At 35.1% G+C, this 17750-nt stretch overlaps 1 protein-coding gene across 2 annotated transcripts in view; it reads left to right on the top strand.

Moving 5' to 3' along the window:
- Usp10 (ubiquitin specific protease 10) overlaps nucleotides 1–16359 on the top strand; it is a 101466-nt gene extending 85107 nt beyond the window's left edge. For both annotated transcript variants that reach the window (XM_069831953.1, XM_069831954.1), the window contains 3 exons: nucleotides 817–879; nucleotides 7872–13077; nucleotides 14805–16359. In XM_069831953.1, coding sequence (XP_069688054.1) covers nucleotides 817–879; nucleotides 7872–8098 — 290 coding nt within the window. In that variant the 3' untranslated portion in view covers nucleotides 8099–13077; nucleotides 14805–16359. The remainder of the gene's footprint in view (nucleotides 1–816; nucleotides 880–7871; nucleotides 13078–14804) is intronic.
- Nucleotides 16360–17750: the final 1391 nt, after the last annotated feature.

Raw genomic sequence — 17750 nt, forward strand, 5'->3', positions numbered from 1 at the left:
ATGAACGTGAGGCGAGAGATTTGTTTAAATTAAATAATGTTTATATCCGAGCTCTTATCCATTGTGTTTCACAAACAAAGCGCAGAATGTAATCATCTTCAGCAACAATAAACATTTCTAATTATGTGTTGCAAGATCTCTAATAATAACACTGATATGCTGCCTAGCCGTTCTCAGAACTTGAGGCGAAACTATTATAAAAATGGATCACGGATACACCACACAGCCCATAGAAACACGAAGCAACCAAGAATTCTTAAAAAGATAATGTATTTCTGAGTGATGTAATTGATTTAGTTTTAAAATATTTAAAAGTTGTTGTAAAAAAAATTATTTAAGTAAAAAAATTTAAAGATTTATGTGTTTATAATAGATTTCCTGAAAATATGTATTTACATAAATTTTTTGTGAAAATATATGTTTTTATGTGAAATAAAATTCTGGTTTTAAACTTGAAACTTGACATTCGGAATTTTTAACTTTTTTAATTGTGTTTTATCACACGCAAGAAAAATATTTAATTACATAGGAATCTACTCCTTATTCATTATCACAAAATCACTTGATAAATATTACTTAAAAGCAGGATTTTCTTTAAACCGGGTTTCCTTAGAAGTGGAAATTAATTACATTATTTTTATGGCAATTTTACTGGGGACTTAACAGATTATCTCTTAAAAACGGGAATGTTAAAAATCCCTTTGAAATGGGGTTTTACTGTAATAGTGTTCTGCATCTTGTACAATAATTTATTCCAAAGTGTCTTAAGATGTTACAAACTACAGATCATGATATGCTTTTGTTTTTTATTTACAGAACTCATGTCATCATCAAGTAGGAAATATGGACCAAAACAAAAGCAATACAAATTATTTGCTGGTAAGTTTTTCTTTAATTGAACATGAAGAGGTGGAGAGAGGAGAGGGAGGCGAGAGACTGAGTGTTCACGTGTATAGGATAAATTGTAAAACAGCGAACACCAGTAGGGGAAGTTATCCCCACCCTTGCCACTCGGAACCTGCTCTCTCTCTCTACTATCTGCCCCGCTTCGGTGGATCACTGCCTACCGCCTCGCATGTATTTGACATTTTACAACACAACATAATACAACCAAATTAATGTCCATTAGACAACAACCATGGGCAATCCACAACCACATGTAATGTGCATTCGACACATGTTTTTTTCCTCGAACTAACTCATACTTTGAATAAAACAACACTAGTGGATCACTGCCTACCACCTAGCACGTATTTCGTATTTTACAACAAGACCTATCCAATGACACACATTGCATTTCTGCAATACATTATGGCAGTTCCCTTGAACATAAGTAGATTCATTTTCCCTTCTACCACCAACTCGTCTCGGTAGCTGAGAGGTCTAAAGCGTGTGTTTCGTTAGGAAGATCGACGGATCGTATACTAGCCTCCACAAAGTCATAATAAAAAAAAAAAAGAGAGAGACGTGAAGCAAGGAAGAGAGACTAGAGAGAGAGTCAGAGGTAAACAGGACAAAGTTTCCCTTTTGCTTCATAGATGCCGCATTCAATCTTTTTGTTCTACTTTCCTCCACTAGATGTCACCACACCCTAAACCCCTATTTCCACTCTTTTCTGCTAGAGTGTGTGGTGAGCTTGTAGAGGAAAAGTGGAAAGGGGTCGTGGGCAGAGCTTAGCGTTCTCTGTTTTACGATTTGCCCCATGTATATTACGTAATTGCTATGGTGTCTTCATTTTCGATGTGCATGATAGTGTTAGTCTAAATTTATCATGTATTCTCAGTCATTGCGTCCATTTGGTCTCTTGTATTCAAACATTTCGACGCAGATAGTTGTCCACACCTGTGGAGTAACGGTCAGCGCATCTGGCTGCGAAACCAGGTGGCCCGGATTCGAATCCTGGTCGGGGCAAGTTACCTGGTTGAGGTTTTATCCAGGGTTTTCCCTCAACCCAATACGAGCAAATGCTGGGTAACTTTCGGTGATGGACCCCGGACTCATTTCACCAGCATTATCACCTTCATTTCATTCAGACGCTAAATAACCTAGATGTTGAAAAAGCGTCGTAAAATAACCCATTAAAAAAAAAAGATACAGATTGTATCAGAATACAACACAATACAGTACGAGATTCTTAGGCTTGCGATAACTATGACAAAGGTCACAAAGTCAAAGTATGTACAGGAGATAGTATAGAAAGTGGGAACTTCCATTTTAAATTTTTTATGTATCAAACTGATACTCTGAACAGTCCAAATGCTATAACAGATTTTATATTTGGCGTACAGGGAAGGACCGTGCTAGAGTCAAACTAAATTGTTTTCCTGAAAAATTTGCTAAAGTGGAACATAGCACGTCCTTCTCCTATGCTCTTCATTTGCTCTTACTATGCATTTATGGCAAAACTTCAGTATGCAAAATAAACCTGACGGTATTTGAACTTGTAAGACATGATCAGCAAAGAAATACGAAGTTTTTAGGTAATATGTACAGTCAATAAAAATACATATTTGTGTGAAGTTCTGCAGTCGACTGTTTACAGAGTTGTTGTTTTCTAATGCCAGGCGTTTGACAGTAAAGTCATTTGACCTCTCGCACTCCAATATTTTTCAAAGATATTATCATGGTCAGCCACTGAAGCACAGATTTTGAGGTGTTCCAAATCCATTTCTTGGTTTGAGTTGCACAATGGGCAGTTAGGGGACTGATATATTCCAATTCTATGCAGGTCTGTTTACAGAGTTGTGAGTGCAATAAGTATAATTGAGGACCGTTTTTGCAAAACTTGCTAACTGGAAAATTTGCAAAATTGAGATTTTGATGGATTCATTAACATAAGGCAGCCCTCTACATGATGTTCAAGGTGTCTTAGTAAAAATGAATTATTTCTCTTCATTGTAGTGCGTCAAAGTGTGATCGTTTTTTCAAAACTTGCTTTCTGCTATAAGTAAGAGTTACAGCAAAACTTGCTTACTGTAGTGTTTTCTCTCTCTTGTAAAATTTAGTTTTTTTCAGTTAGCAAGTTTTGCAAAAACGGTCCTCAATTGTTAAATTAAAATACTTCCATTACTCTGTCTGCTGTATATGTCAACAATATTAGGTTATTGTGGATAAGTGTTATCGTAAGGAATGCCCTGTCCCTGTGAAACAGCATGTGTAGATGTTTTATTTTGTAATTAATTCTTCGAGATCAAGAAGTTAAGGGGAATCTGTACACACAAAAAAAATGAAATTTTGGTTTTTATCGTTTTTTGGGAGTTTAATATGTGTAAAAGATACAATTTTATTTCTTCTAATTGTGAGCTTTTAGCCCTATCTTCAGCAAAAAAAAAAAAATAAATAAATAATAATAATAATAATTTGTAGTAATTCTTAATGCAAAAAATGTTATCAATGGAAAAAAATTTTTTTGCTAATCGCTCAGTGGAATTTTAAATTTATTTAGTCGGCTGCATACATAAAAGTGTGTTACATATGCCCTATTTTGTCTACATTTGTATCTTTTATAACTTCTGAAAAAAGTGCATCCAAAATTTAGGAATTTAACATTGTAAGATATGGAAACTTTTGACACATTTTTTCTGTACTTATTTTGTGTGACATTTGTGCACTTTTCTCAGAAAGTATTGTACCCAGAAGGCTGAAATTCATATACAATATCAATATCATGGCATTTTACACATTAGGCTAAAAATATTAAGATTATTTTCATCTCAAGCAAAAATAAAAAAAAAAAATGTTATATTGATTCTTAATGCAGAAAATGTTTTCAATGAAAAAAAAAATATTTTGTCAACCATTCAGGGAAATTTTAAATTTATTTAACTGCTTGTATACATAACAATATGTTACATTATATGCCCTATTTTTTTTCCATATTTGTACCTTTTGTAACTTCTGAGAAAAGTGCACCCAAATTTAACATTGTAAGATATGGAAGTACAGACTCCAAATTTTTAATGCCTCGTTATCGAAGCTTGTAACTGGCTGGTATTGACCAATGATTTATTTCATTTTGAGTCAGTTTGAAGAGTGTAGACGTAAATTATTCATGAAATTGGTTTCATTGTATTATTTTTAAAAATCTCGATTGTTAGGTGAAGGGATGTGGGAAGCAGAGTAAGGTTTTTTGTTTCTTAAGCAGGAGTAAATTCCAGTAAATTAAGTTGGGAATTGGTGCTTGAACATAATTTTATATCTTCGCCTTTCTTGCCACTCATTTTCAATCGTATTAAAAACACTGTGAATCTAAATATTTACCCTTTGTTTGTCAGGTGTTCATTAAATTTCTTTCGAAAATTGATTGTAGTGCGGAAATTTATTCATTATCCACATGGAGTCAGCAGGTACATTTTATGTTTAATGTATCAGCGTTACACCTGTGGTAGAGCATTTGCCAAAGAAATCTCTTCTGTACTCTCTGTCGTTCTGATGGTTGAGATGGGGAGATTCTTTGATGTGTTCCAAGTTTCTGAACCTGACATCTGAATGTTGGGCTTTACGGCGGAACAGACAAGGAAAAATAAGTGTGTAATCTGTGTGGGTGTGCATGTGCGCTTCTGTGTGTGCACACTTTTTTCTCGGAAGAGCAATTCTTTTGTGAAACTTTCCTTTCTCTCTTGACCCTTCAAAGCTCTGAGATAATTAGGCAGTGCATTGAAGATTTATAACAGCTGAACTTGAGAGAGTAGATAGAGATCTGATTTGTGTCTTAGATATATTAAAATTATGAATATTTTGATTAGTATTAAACATTCTGGTGACGGCCAGGTAGCTCAGTTGGTAGAGCAGCTGGCTACGGACTGGAAGGTCTGGGGTTCGATCCCAGGTGGTGACAGGATTTTTTCTCGTTGCCAAACTTTCAGAACGGCCCCGAGGTTCACTCAGCCTCCTATAAAAATTGAGTACCGGGTCTTTCCTGGGGGTAAAAGGCTGTCAGAACGTAGTGCCAACCACACCACCTCATTCTAGTGCCGAGGTCATGGAAAGCATGGGGCTCTACCTCCATGTCCCCCAAGTGCCTTCATGGCATGTTACGGGGATACCTTTTTTTACTAAACATTCTGGTTTTTAATATAAATCATCATCGGGAAAAGAATGTACTCACAAGGTAATGTCAGTACAGTAGAACTTGGTTATAGAGTCCTCGTTTTGTGCGACACCTCGCCTATAACGTCACATATTGCTTAATACGACAAACGTATACACGTCTACCTCGCATATAACGTCATTTTCAACTTCAGTTTAGAATACGATTTTCTAAGAACCAAAATATTTTAAGAAATATTTTGTTGAAAACTAGTAACCTGGCATATTCTTTACTCTCACCTCCTGTCATAGATTTCTGGAAGACAGGCAGGTTCCCCATCCCATTGTAATCTGTCCAAATTCATGCGGTATTAACGGTATCTGTGTGCGGTCAGTTTCAACAGGAAGTTTTCACTAAGTGCACGCATTTTAACGCAGTATGGCACTAAAAGAAAAGTTTTAACATTGGAAGAAAAAGTTGTTTTCTAATGCCAGGCGTTTGACAATAAAGTCATTTGACCTCTTGCACTCCAATATTTTTCAAAGATATTATCATGACCAGCCACTGAAGCACAGATTTTGAGGTGTTCCGAATCCATTTCTTGGTTTTGGAAGAAAAAGTTGAAGTAATTCATCAAATTGAGAATGGAATTAAAAAAGCTTACGTCTATCGTGGGTTTGGCCTAATTAATTCCACAGTCCAAATGATTTGGAAGAGCAAGGGTAAAATTGTTGCTGCATTTGAACAAATGGATCGAAGGTAGGGGAGGGAGCAGTGAAATTGTAACTGAAATAATGAACATACTCGAACGTAATTTGGAGAGTGTGTATGGGGCAAGTAGGAGACAACAGAGTAAAATGACTGATTACTTCACTCCTAAGTAAAAAAGAAGTTTGGTGAGTACTGAACAAACTATTTTAATACAGAATACCGTATTTATAATTGTACGCGTATTTTATTAAGTTCATGGTAGGCTAAAAAGTGAATACATAAATCTGAAATAAGCCTATTTAAATTTGTAATTTTTCATTTTTCACCTCACTAGATTGATAATATTAATCTCGCTTACTACGACACTCGTTTATAACAACATAATTTTTAAGGTGCCTTGGATGACGTTATAACCAAGTTCTACTGTATTTCTAATTGCGTGAAATAGCAAACTGTTATGACCATAGCATCTGTAAGCAATAGGAACTACAGAAGCATCAGAGCCTTTTATTGCAACCTCTCCCCCCATACCTGCATCACAAATAGTATTATGCAGGTTTTCCAGGATCAAGTAGCCTCAATGCTATTGGGATCAACCCTCTCTATTCATGAAAGTCACTCTATTATCACCAGTTTTATCGATGCTAAATAACTGAGTAAAAATATTCATATCCGATCACTCAAGTGCTTTGTAGGTAGGTAGGTAGGTAGGTAGATAGATAGATAGATAGATAGATAGATAGATAGATAGATAGATAGATAGATAGATAGATAGATAGATAGATAGATAGATTAGGATAGATTAGATTAGTATAGATAAGATTAGATTAGATAGACAGATAGATAGGATAGATTAGATTAGATAGGTAGATAGATAGATAGAACTTTATTGTCGAAGGCATACTTTATGCATAGACATTTTCAAATACATACAATTACATTAAATTTAAAATAAGTCAAATAAGAAATACATTATTCATTTCAAGGGCCCATGCATGCATCCTCTAGATTGTAGGGACACAATTTTATTAATTTCGTTTTTATATAGTTCCTAAATTTGAAAGAATTTTTTGTATATTTGATGTCATCAGGCAAACTATTGTAGATTTTGATCCCAAAAACCATATAGGTTCTGCTAATGTTAGTAAGATGATGTGCTGGAATAGTTAAACTATTTTTGTTACGAGTATCGTAAGTATGGAAGTCACAATTTTGATGAAAATCAGACAGATTTTTATAATTGTAAAACATTTAAAATATATAAACCATAAACAGTGAGAATGTTATACTGTATAAAATGTTCCCTACAAAAAGTCCTGTCAACGCCCGCTATGCACATGACAATGTGCTTTTGAGCAATAAATATATCATTCAGCATGGTTCCAGATCCCCAAAAACAAATACCATATGAAAGCCTTGACTCAACGTGTGTGAAATAAAAAGACAATACATCGTGATTTATTATCGTCCTCAAAATTCTGATTTGATAACAAATGCTATTGAGTTTAGAAATTAAACTTGTGCAATGGGATCTCCAAGACAAACATTCATCAAATGTAACGCCCAAGAATTTAGTAGTTTCCCTTTTACGTAGGTATTGATCTTGAATAGAAATATTAATGTCCTTCAAATTTTTCTTTTTGAGAATTATGAAAGTGAATATATCCGGTCTTGTTAACATTTAAGTGAAGCAGATTGCTATCAAACCATGTTTTGAGATCTTTTAACAGGTCACAACGGGTTGTCTCTAAATCCAGTTCATTTCCATCTTTAACAATAACAGAAGTATCATCAGGATACATACACATAAAATAATTTCTTACATACATGGGTAAATCATTAACATATAAAAGAAGCAATACAGGGCCCAGGACAGAGCCGTGAGGAACACCCACATCAATATGAACATTCTTGGATCTATATTTATGTGTATAATTATTTATTTTATGCTCTTTGTGTAGTATTTCCACATATTGATATCTGTTTTGAAGATAAGAGGCAAACCATTGTAATACTATCCCACGAATACTGTATCTTTCAAGCTTAGCCAGCTTTCAAGCTTCGAGATTGTACTGATTACAAGTATTGACACCAGTATGTAATTACTAATACTATTTTCTTATACTTACAGTTGTGTATCATGATGGGAAAGAAGCAACGAAGGGCCATTACATCACAGATGTGTTTCACGTTGGATACGGAGGCTGGGTGCGGTATGACGACAGCGTAGTGAAGGCAGTGCAAGAAAGCAATGTTCTTCGTCCTCGAGGGCCGCGTGTCCCATACTTACTTTATTACCGACGTTTTGACACGATTGGAAATACACAGACCACCCCCACCTCTGATAAAACAAGATAAGTTCTGTCATTACACTGTGTTAAGCAAGGCCAATCGTGCCGAGTGGCAGACATAACCTCATTGCGTTCAAGTCCTGGTTCACATTGAACATCTGAAACTTGAGCAAGAACAGTTTGCAACATTTTTTTTAACGTTTATTTTTTTGCTTTATTAACGTGTATACTCCACTAACATTGAAAGACAACAGTGAGTTAAGCCAAAGGGCTTAAGATTTCATTATTAATAATTAAAAATTTAACCTCTTGTAGATATATAATGTACAGTAGCATTTATAATAATAATTATGTTTTCATTGTAAACGGACGAAACTGACTGAGAGGTAAATAAGTAATATATCCATCACATTGAGGCTTTTAAAGGTTAAGGCTTTGTGGATGTGTCATTTATTTTGATGAATGTTTGAAAGGGTAGTTATAGTATTTTCAGTTTTGTTGTCGACGGAAAGAATTTGTTTGATGTGAACCGTACTTGCAGTTCCAGTGGCTGTTGGAAAGCTTTGTGGAAGACTTAGACGTTCAGCTAGTTCATTTGCAAAGACTGAGTTTTTGTCCTTTGTTAATCATTGTTAGTACAATGCTTTGTGCCTTAGATGAGGAGTAATAGCATTGCACTCAACCACGTAGGTGTCAGCAGCAACAGTCACTGACATCACCCAGTCTAGTGCTCCTGCGTTTGTGTAAGGAATCGTGGTTTATTATTTCGTTCTTTTAAGTGAAATCCATTTTTAGACCTGCAAAGTGTGGCCACTGAACTGTGTGTGAATTAAACAGTAGTAATAATTATAATAATATGAAGGAGGAGATGTAAGTGAGGTGGTTGGTTCCTTAACAATCAATACTTGGTCACATTGAAATAACTATGTATTAAAAAACTTACATTTAACTGAAGAGTTGACTTACTCTCATTGATATTTCAGGTATGGAATTAGAGAGGAATTGAGACAGCAAAGTAAGGATTTTCAGAGAGGATCAAATTTATGATAATGTGTACAGTAATAATATAGTTTATTTAAGTAGATCACTGATTCTGTTGTGTGTGTATCTATTTGCTAAAGCAAATGGTGTCTGTCAATGAAAATACACGTAACAAGAATAGAATACATTTGGTTCATAGGAATTCAACAGCAAAACCATACATGGTCTGTTGTCAGTGTAATATGTGAAGTTTTACTTTCTAAGAACTGCTTCTGTACTGTGAAAATATTATTTTAGTTTTGTAAACTTGTTGAGCATAATTATTGCTTTTGACAAATGCTCAAGGTACTTGTATTAACGTGTACTTACATGACATCAGAATTCGTTCCTGCTACATATAATGTAGGGACGTAGGGTATATTTAACGGTTTGCTTATGTTTCTAGAAATTACTGTATTCACGACATAAAGCTATCTTACTCATGCTGCTTTCAACCTCTTTAATTGTCTTGTAGATAAAGTGCGAGCTAGCAGGGTTTCTTGAATCATTGTGAATATCTTCGATGTTGTATATTAGTTGTGTATAGTTCCCTTCGTGACGGTGGTGCAGGCAACTGAGAAGTGTTCAGGTGATGCGTGGTACTTGTTCAATATCTACTTGGCCTTATATACTAATGAGAAAGTGGAAGCAGATACTAAATTCCTTCTGCGTGTGAATGGAAGTTAGTGTGGTGGTCATTGTGTATCATAGACCCGCAATCCAGGTGAACAGAAAACAAGTGTTGAGTTTTCCAGCCTTCCTCTGCAGTCTTCTAATTTTTACTACTACTACTACTACTATTACTGAATGGAGAACCATTCAGTGCAGTTGTACATCGGCAGCGTAGGAACAATTGTAGCATAACTGTGTAGAAGTATATTATTGTGTTAATACGAACAATAGCAGGAGAAAAAAAAAAGAGCATTGTGAGTTATCCGTTATCTAATTGTTCAAAAGGAACACCGGATTTTCGAGTCTGTTTGCCAAGGATGTAAAAGGGAAAAAGTGCACTTAAAATAGATTCCTAACTTAAAAGTTGTAATATGGACATTGTATTTAAAACATTCGTTAAAATGATAACAGATTTGCCATAGGTGTGCTTGTTCAAGTCTCTTAATATATTTCCTATTGATCCACAATCCAAACATCTTTGTTGGTATAATTGGAGAAAACGAAATTATGTCCTATTATTATGGCAGTTACTATTTTAAAATAATAAAAAAATGCTGCCAGTTTTATTTAACTACTGAGGTAATATAAAGTGATATTTCATTATCCAAGATGCTTCAAAAGTAATATAATATACCCTTCTAAGGCCCGGTTTCTTCAACCTTTGTTAAATTATAACAGTGTTATTCCATTTTAACTGTAAACTTAACAGTTGAAGCATTTCTTCAAACCTATGTTAATTTAACTGTCCAATTTCATGTAGTTAAATCATTTTAACTCTCTGTTAGCATAGAAGTATCCAATATGGCTGGTGCGTTAGATGCTGAACTTATATATCTGCATTATTAAGAAAATGATATCCATGAATACATAAACAGAGCGGATGATTTCTGTGATTTGACAGACCAGAAGTTTATACAAAGGTATAGGCTATTTTCTGCCAAGTCTCACTTTTCGCTTTCAACTCAGATATGTTTGTTTGTTTATTCTCATTAATTGGTTTATACTGCGAAATAATTTCCAGCAGAAGGTTTCTTTCTAACGGAGAGAAATTAGTCCCACGATTTCTTTTTGTTCCAGTGTTTTCCATTTCATAACAGCAATACCAATACGCCGCTCCATGCTATTGTGATACAGACAAGGAAAGAAGCAGAAATCAAACCTGAGAGAATAGAAAGACTTCTATCCTCTCTGAATCAAACAATGGAAGCAAGTGAGAATCGCAATTGTCAGAGTTCAGAAAACAGAAGTGAGCCTATACTTGGTTATAGGTTATGCTTAAACTCCAGAATCTCTACTGGGTGTTCAGTTCAAAGTGTGTCATGGCTCGCTGTATGCCGTCATGTGGCTAGCCAATGAGCCTAGAAAATTCAATCTTCCTACACTTCCGCAAAGGTGTATTACCTAGGAGGCAGAGAAGTTGCCTAGCAAGTACAGCGTTCGTTCTGAAGAGTACGTACCGATGCATACGATAACGCCGGTAGTGGCAGGAATGTGAACTGTTTGGAAATACGTACTGTCGGGATATGGGGAGAGGGTTAAGACGATTACGTACGTATTTGTTGACATTAACTTCGACGGTCAACATGGACATGAAGCATTTGATTTGTGTTGTGGAATGTTACCGTACGCAATCAATGATAACAAATACCCTGCGTACGACTTGCCGGCGCAAAACACAGTTCGAAAGAGTTATGGTAGCGCACAGACCGCCATCTGTTGCTACGACGTTCAAGTTATACCATACACGTTCTCAAGTTCAGATTGAAGAACGCCTTGAATAATAGGCAACTTCTCTGACATATAAGCTGAAACTCGCTTCAAATCGGTGACTCAACAACAGTGATGTCATGACACACTTTGAAATGAACACCCAGTAGTCCCAAAAGAGAGTTAACAAACAGAATGTTAAAATGTGAAATGTAAAGTTGAAGAAACGCAATATTTTTAACGACAATTCATACTTTTAACTTACAGTTAATTAACAGTATGTTAGATGCATTTTAACAAAGGTTGAAGAAACCGGGCCTTAGATTTTAAAAATAAATTCCAGTATTGCTAGAGATATTAGACAGTCTTTGATTAAAATTATTCTGGAAATGTTCTGTCAATTTGAATTTTTTTTTTAGTTTCACAAATAACCGAGGATGTGTCGTTTTAATTTTTGTAATGAAGTGGGGTTAGAATATGGATTAGGAAATTGCAAGATAGCGGCCTTTTTGTCATTCCGACTGGATGTGGAGGATGGAATGCCTTTTTGTCTGGTATGTATGATCCTCCTAAATATAGGGTATGCTGTTTTATTTACGTTTCCACATTCTTCCCGATTACTTGAATCTTGAATATTTAGCTTCAGGAATATTAAAAAGGACAATGATAGTACTATTCTTGTTTATTTTACTGTAATATAATTGTAACAGAGTAATCGGATCCTAGAGAATTCGGTAACTCGCTGTTAGCTGTTGAGGAAAGTGGCTGATTTATTCTGCGTCTGTGATAATTGTGGGACAAACGAGAATTTGCTCCAGTGAGGAAAGATGTTGTATGTTCTCCTGGCAAGAGACTGGTGGTTCCCAACTGCTTTCCACTAATAATTAATTTTAATGCTGTATAATATTGGCCTGTTGCCCGTTGTGTTATGTTAAATTGTACTTACAGGTTTGTAATTTTAGGCAGTTTCATATTTATATTATTTGTTAATATACCAGTCTACATTGACAAGCGTGTAATACTTCCCCTTTGTGAGAGTTTTGTTATTGTGATTTTTTTTAAGTGGAACAGTGTGTATGTTTTGAAATTAAGTTGTGATGTATTCTTCCCTTAAACTGAAAACTTAGGAAATGTAGTATGGAGCACAGAAAAATATATATAACACCAGTGCCAAAGTGTAATATTACCCTTATTTGTGTTTATTTTGCTTAGACTTTGAGTGATTTTTAAGTTTACAATCTATCCCTTCAAAATATTAAATTAACGAATAGGGAGCGGATTTTTATGTGCTAAAAAATTTAAATATATTTATTTTTTATGTGCTAAAAAGTACGAAAATATTTGCTAAAAATAAAAAAACATTTTTTAATGACAAAAATATCTTACTTAGCTTGAAAAAAAAAATGTTACTAGGTACTTATCTTAGGAAAATATTTGGGGCTAAGAGGGATGAAGTTACAAGAGAATGGAGAAAGTTACACAACGCAGAGCTGCACGCATTGTATACTTCACCTGACATAATTAGGAACATAAAATCCAGACATTTGAGATGGGCAGGACATGTAGCACGTATGGGCGAATCCAGAAATGCATATAGAGTGTTAGTTGGCAGGCCGGAGGGAAAAAGACCTTTGGGGAGGCCGAGATGTATGTATGTATTTATTCACACTTCAATGGGTATATACCCGGTGGCAGTGGTAACTAATTACACTCAATAATGACAATAATAAACTTATTAATTAAAAATACAATTAATGATAATACTAATAATTAATACTACTAATAATAATAATAATAATAACAACAACAACAACAGGGAATATACTAAATTAAATGAAACGATCACTTAAAATAACATTTGAAATATTCTAATTTGTATCTTAAAACTAAGATCGAACTAAAACCCATGAGTATATGTTCATATCTGCACAAGTACCTTTCAACATTACACTCATTTCGCTGTCAACTCACTCACTGCACTGGAACTACGACACATTTCACTGATTCTACCCTGATTTCACTAACACTTCAAAAACATTTCACTGTTCAAATACTATGCACTGACACGACATACTTCTTCACTGATACAACACACTTCACTGACACAACATAATTCTTCACTGATACAACACTTCAATAACAACATATCATTTACACCCTTTAAGTACTGTGTATAATTACCGTCTATTAGTAAGGTCCTTAAGCCTATTTTTAAATACATTTTTGGTTGTTGGTAAAGCCTTTAGTAAGTCTGCAGGTAAAGCATTCCAGTCCCAGATAGTACGATTGAGAAAAGAAAACTTTCCAGTGTCCGTCCTCTGCCTTCTTTCCCTCAATTTATATGAGTGGTCGTTCCTTGAAGAGTAATTTGGCGGCTGCAACCTATTTTTTATTTCTTTCTAGGCAGGCTCACCTCTGTATGTTTTGAACAGTGCGCATAATCGAATTCGCGTTCTCCTGTCCGTGAGTGTGTCCCATTTTAATGGTGAATTTTTCTGACAACACTTAAGAGCCCATTTTTTAATCTTTTCCAGTGTCTTAATATGTTCTAATCTGTAAGGATCCCAACATGCAGCACCATATTCCATTACTGGACGTACTAGTGATTTATATGCAATCTCTTTGGATTTATCAGAACCTTTTCTTAGTACCCTCATCACAAAGTGTAACGCTCTCCATGCTTTTCCCGCTGTGTCTGTAACGTGTTCTCCCCAGCCGAGATCGCTGCTAAATGTTATTCCGAGGTATTTACATTTGTTAACTTCCGGAATGGTTTCACCCCCTAACGTATACGATGCGACTATTTTATTTCTTTTCCTTGTAAAGCTGATGGCTTTGCTCTTTAGAGAATTTATTTTCATTTTGTTGGCTATTGCCCAATCATTTATTCTATTGAGGTCATTCTGGAGAAGAGTAGTATCTTCATGACTTTTTATTTCCCTGTATAACATACAATCATCCGCGAATAAGCGAACCCTAGACAAGATATTAACTGGCAGATCATTTACAAAAGTCAAGAATAGAAGAGGCCCCAAGACACTCCCCTGCGGGACCCCGGAAGTAATTTCAATTGGGTTCGATAATTCCTCCCCTACCCGTACTCTCTGAGTGCGACAAGTTAAAAATTCCTTGATCCACTGGAGCACTCTGAAGTCAATCCCCGTTGATTGTAGTTTAACCAACAATATATCGTGTGGGACTACATCGAATGCGCATCAAAAGTCAATAATCACTGCATCTACTTGGCTACTGGAATCTATTCCATCTTCTAAATCCTGACATACCGTTACTAATTGACTCTCACATGAATAGCCCCCCCGAAATCCATGCTGACAGTTATGTAACCAATTTGAGTCATCCCAATGCTGCCTTAGATAGATGGGAAGATAATATTAAAATGGATTTGAGGGAGGTAGGATATGATGGTAGGGACTGGGTTAATCTTGCTCAGGATAGGGACCAATGGCGGGCTTATGTGAGGGCGGCAATGAACCTACGGGTTCCTTAAAAGCCAGTAAGTAAGTAAGGTACTCATCAACCACACTTGAGTGCTAGTAGTTGGCCGAGAATTGCAGTGAACAACAAAGATCATCTCCAAATTCTCCATCATAAATTCATGCCGATTATCTCTGAACAATGACTTATACTGTGAAAACGATCTTTCCACATCACAGGACGTCAGACGTGCCTATTTAAAGAGAGGAATGTCACAAACACATACACCGTCAATTTCACCTACAGGCACACCCTCCAATACTTGATCAACTTTACACATTTTTTTATATCTACTGTTTTTCTCAAAAACATTCTGGAATTTGTCCCTTAGTAATTGTGCTTCTGAACCTGGTAGCAAGTCTAGTTTAATTTCCACGGCACGCACCTCCCTGTTTCAGATAACAGGTTTTTGGATGTTTCGAGTTTTTTTTTATGGTGTCACACAAAAAGCTTAAATTTGCTAATAGGAAAGCCAAATCGTTTTTTAAACAACCATCTTTCAATATATCTTTAAGGATATCGTTTGACGAAGCCCGATAACAGGGAATCACAACAATATATGTTGCCTTACTTGATAGACATGAGCGAGAGGCGAGAGATTTGTTTAAATCAAATAATGTTCATACCCGATCTCTTATCTGTTGTTTCACAAACAAAGAATGAAATGAAATCATCTTCAGCAACAATAAACATTCCTAATTATGTATTGCAAGACCTCTCCTCCTCATCGATGTTAATTTATTCTCAAATAATAACACTGATATGCTGTCTAGCAGTTCTCAGAACTTGAGGCAATACTATTACGAAAATGGATCACGGATACACCACACAGTGCTTAGAAACACGAAGCAAACCAAGAATTCTTAAAAAAGATAATGTACTTCTGAGTGATATAATTGATTTAGTTTTAAAATATTTAAAAGTTCTTGTAAAAAACAATTATTTAAGTAAAAAAAAAACTCCAAGATTTATGTGTTTATAACAGATTTCCTGAAAATATGTATTTACATTTTTTTTTTTTTTTTTTTTTTGTGAAAATATGTGTTTTTATGTGAAATAAAATTCGGGTTTTAAACTTGAAACTTCATGTTCGGAATTTTTAACTTTGTTAACTGTGTTTTATCTCACGCAAAAAGAATATTTAATTACATAGAAATCCGCTCCTTATTAATGACCCTAAAAATTTAATATATGTACAAAACCCCAGTATTTTCTGCTGCTTTTGATGAAGACAGGTATGAGTGATTACCAATGCTGCAGTTCTATTTTGTAAATGACTGAAAGTATTGTGTCAATATTGTGTTGTAGGTGTCTTTCCCTCCAGCAGAAATGTATATCTCTGACGAAAATGCTTTATTGTATGTAATCAAGAACAATCCATTACAACTGTTAGATGACATTAAAGAGAGATGTCTTCCAGTCCATGCTTCTTCATCTTCTGCACGTACTGTAACTTTTTTTTTTTTTTTTTCCAAGTTGTATGCAAACGTAAGATACTAGTACCATTTTTAATAAAATCTGGAGAATCTTTCCTGTCAACTGAAATATTTTTGAATAACAACATACAATTGTTTAATCATTTCTGTTTTTCCTGTTCTGTAAAGGCGAAGTGGTTTTTAAAACATTTTTCCTTAAATTTATTTTCAGCATGCATTGTCGTGTAAGAAAGCTAGCACGGCGCAGCCATCAAATGTTTTATGTGGTCTTATCATTTTTAAATATTATTTTATTTAATAAAGTAAGTTTTCTTTCGTAGGTCTGACTGTAATAATGGTCCATGCTGAATCTTTCGTACACTACTTTTAACACTTGAATATAAATAATTGATTAAATGGCGATCTTACTTGTGTTAATTGTGTAAGCATGTGCGGCTTACAGCTGTTTCAGTGCTTCTTCACACCATCCTCAGAGTCTACTACTCTCTTTCCAGCTAAAGATTGAAGTAAATGTAAATAAATGCACGTGGGATAATTGTTCCTGATTGGCTATTGGACACACGTCTCCAAACTCATTCTCGTCATCTTCCTCACATTAAAATAGTTCCTTCTAAAACAATAAAATGTATAATATACATGGAATACGAGTGAATTAAACATGCTTATAAGAACACTTTCTTACGATTTAAACAACATGTTTATATTAGTAGTTTCAGACATTGCGTGTTAAATCATTGTAACATGTATTATGGCAATGCACATGCATAATAGGTATTAAATCCCTCCCAAGGTGACTTGCAGCTTCACAGAGCACATCAGCACAGCTGGTATAACACAGTGGGGGATTCAGTGTTGCCAACCTCAAATAAATTTCTGTAGAATTAAAGAAATTCTCCACTCTTCAAAGAATAACATTCAATCACGAATCTACAAAAAAGGAAAATCCAGTAGAGAAATAATAAATATTAACCCTCTGTGAGCATTTTACAGGTTAGTTCAATGAATGTGTTGAAATGTCTGCAATATATCAGACGGTGGCTGTCCTGCGTGCTCACGTGCTGAAAATAATGCGCCCAGGTGGCTGCTTTGGTAGCTAGCTTGCATTTGCGGAGTAATACATTTCGGTTTTGTTTACGTCTACTTCAATCTTTAGTTGGAAGTACTGTAGATGTTGGTGTCATCTCGAACTTCTCGACACAACAGGCAGCGAAGTTCGAGATGATGCCGAGATCTAGTTCTGAGGATGATGTGAAGAAGCACTGAAACAGCTGTAAGCCGCACATGGTTACACAATTAACACGAGTAAGATCGCCATTTAATCAATTATTTATAATAATGGAGTTTGGCCTTTGAATTAATGATACATTGACAAAAGAACTTATTCAAAGT

The sequence above is a fragment of the Periplaneta americana genome, chromosome 7 (genome assembly GCF_040183065.1).
Source record: "Periplaneta americana isolate PAMFEO1 chromosome 7, P.americana_PAMFEO1_priV1, whole genome shotgun sequence".
Lineage (NCBI taxonomy): Eukaryota > Metazoa > Arthropoda > Insecta > Blattodea > Blattidae > Periplaneta > Periplaneta americana.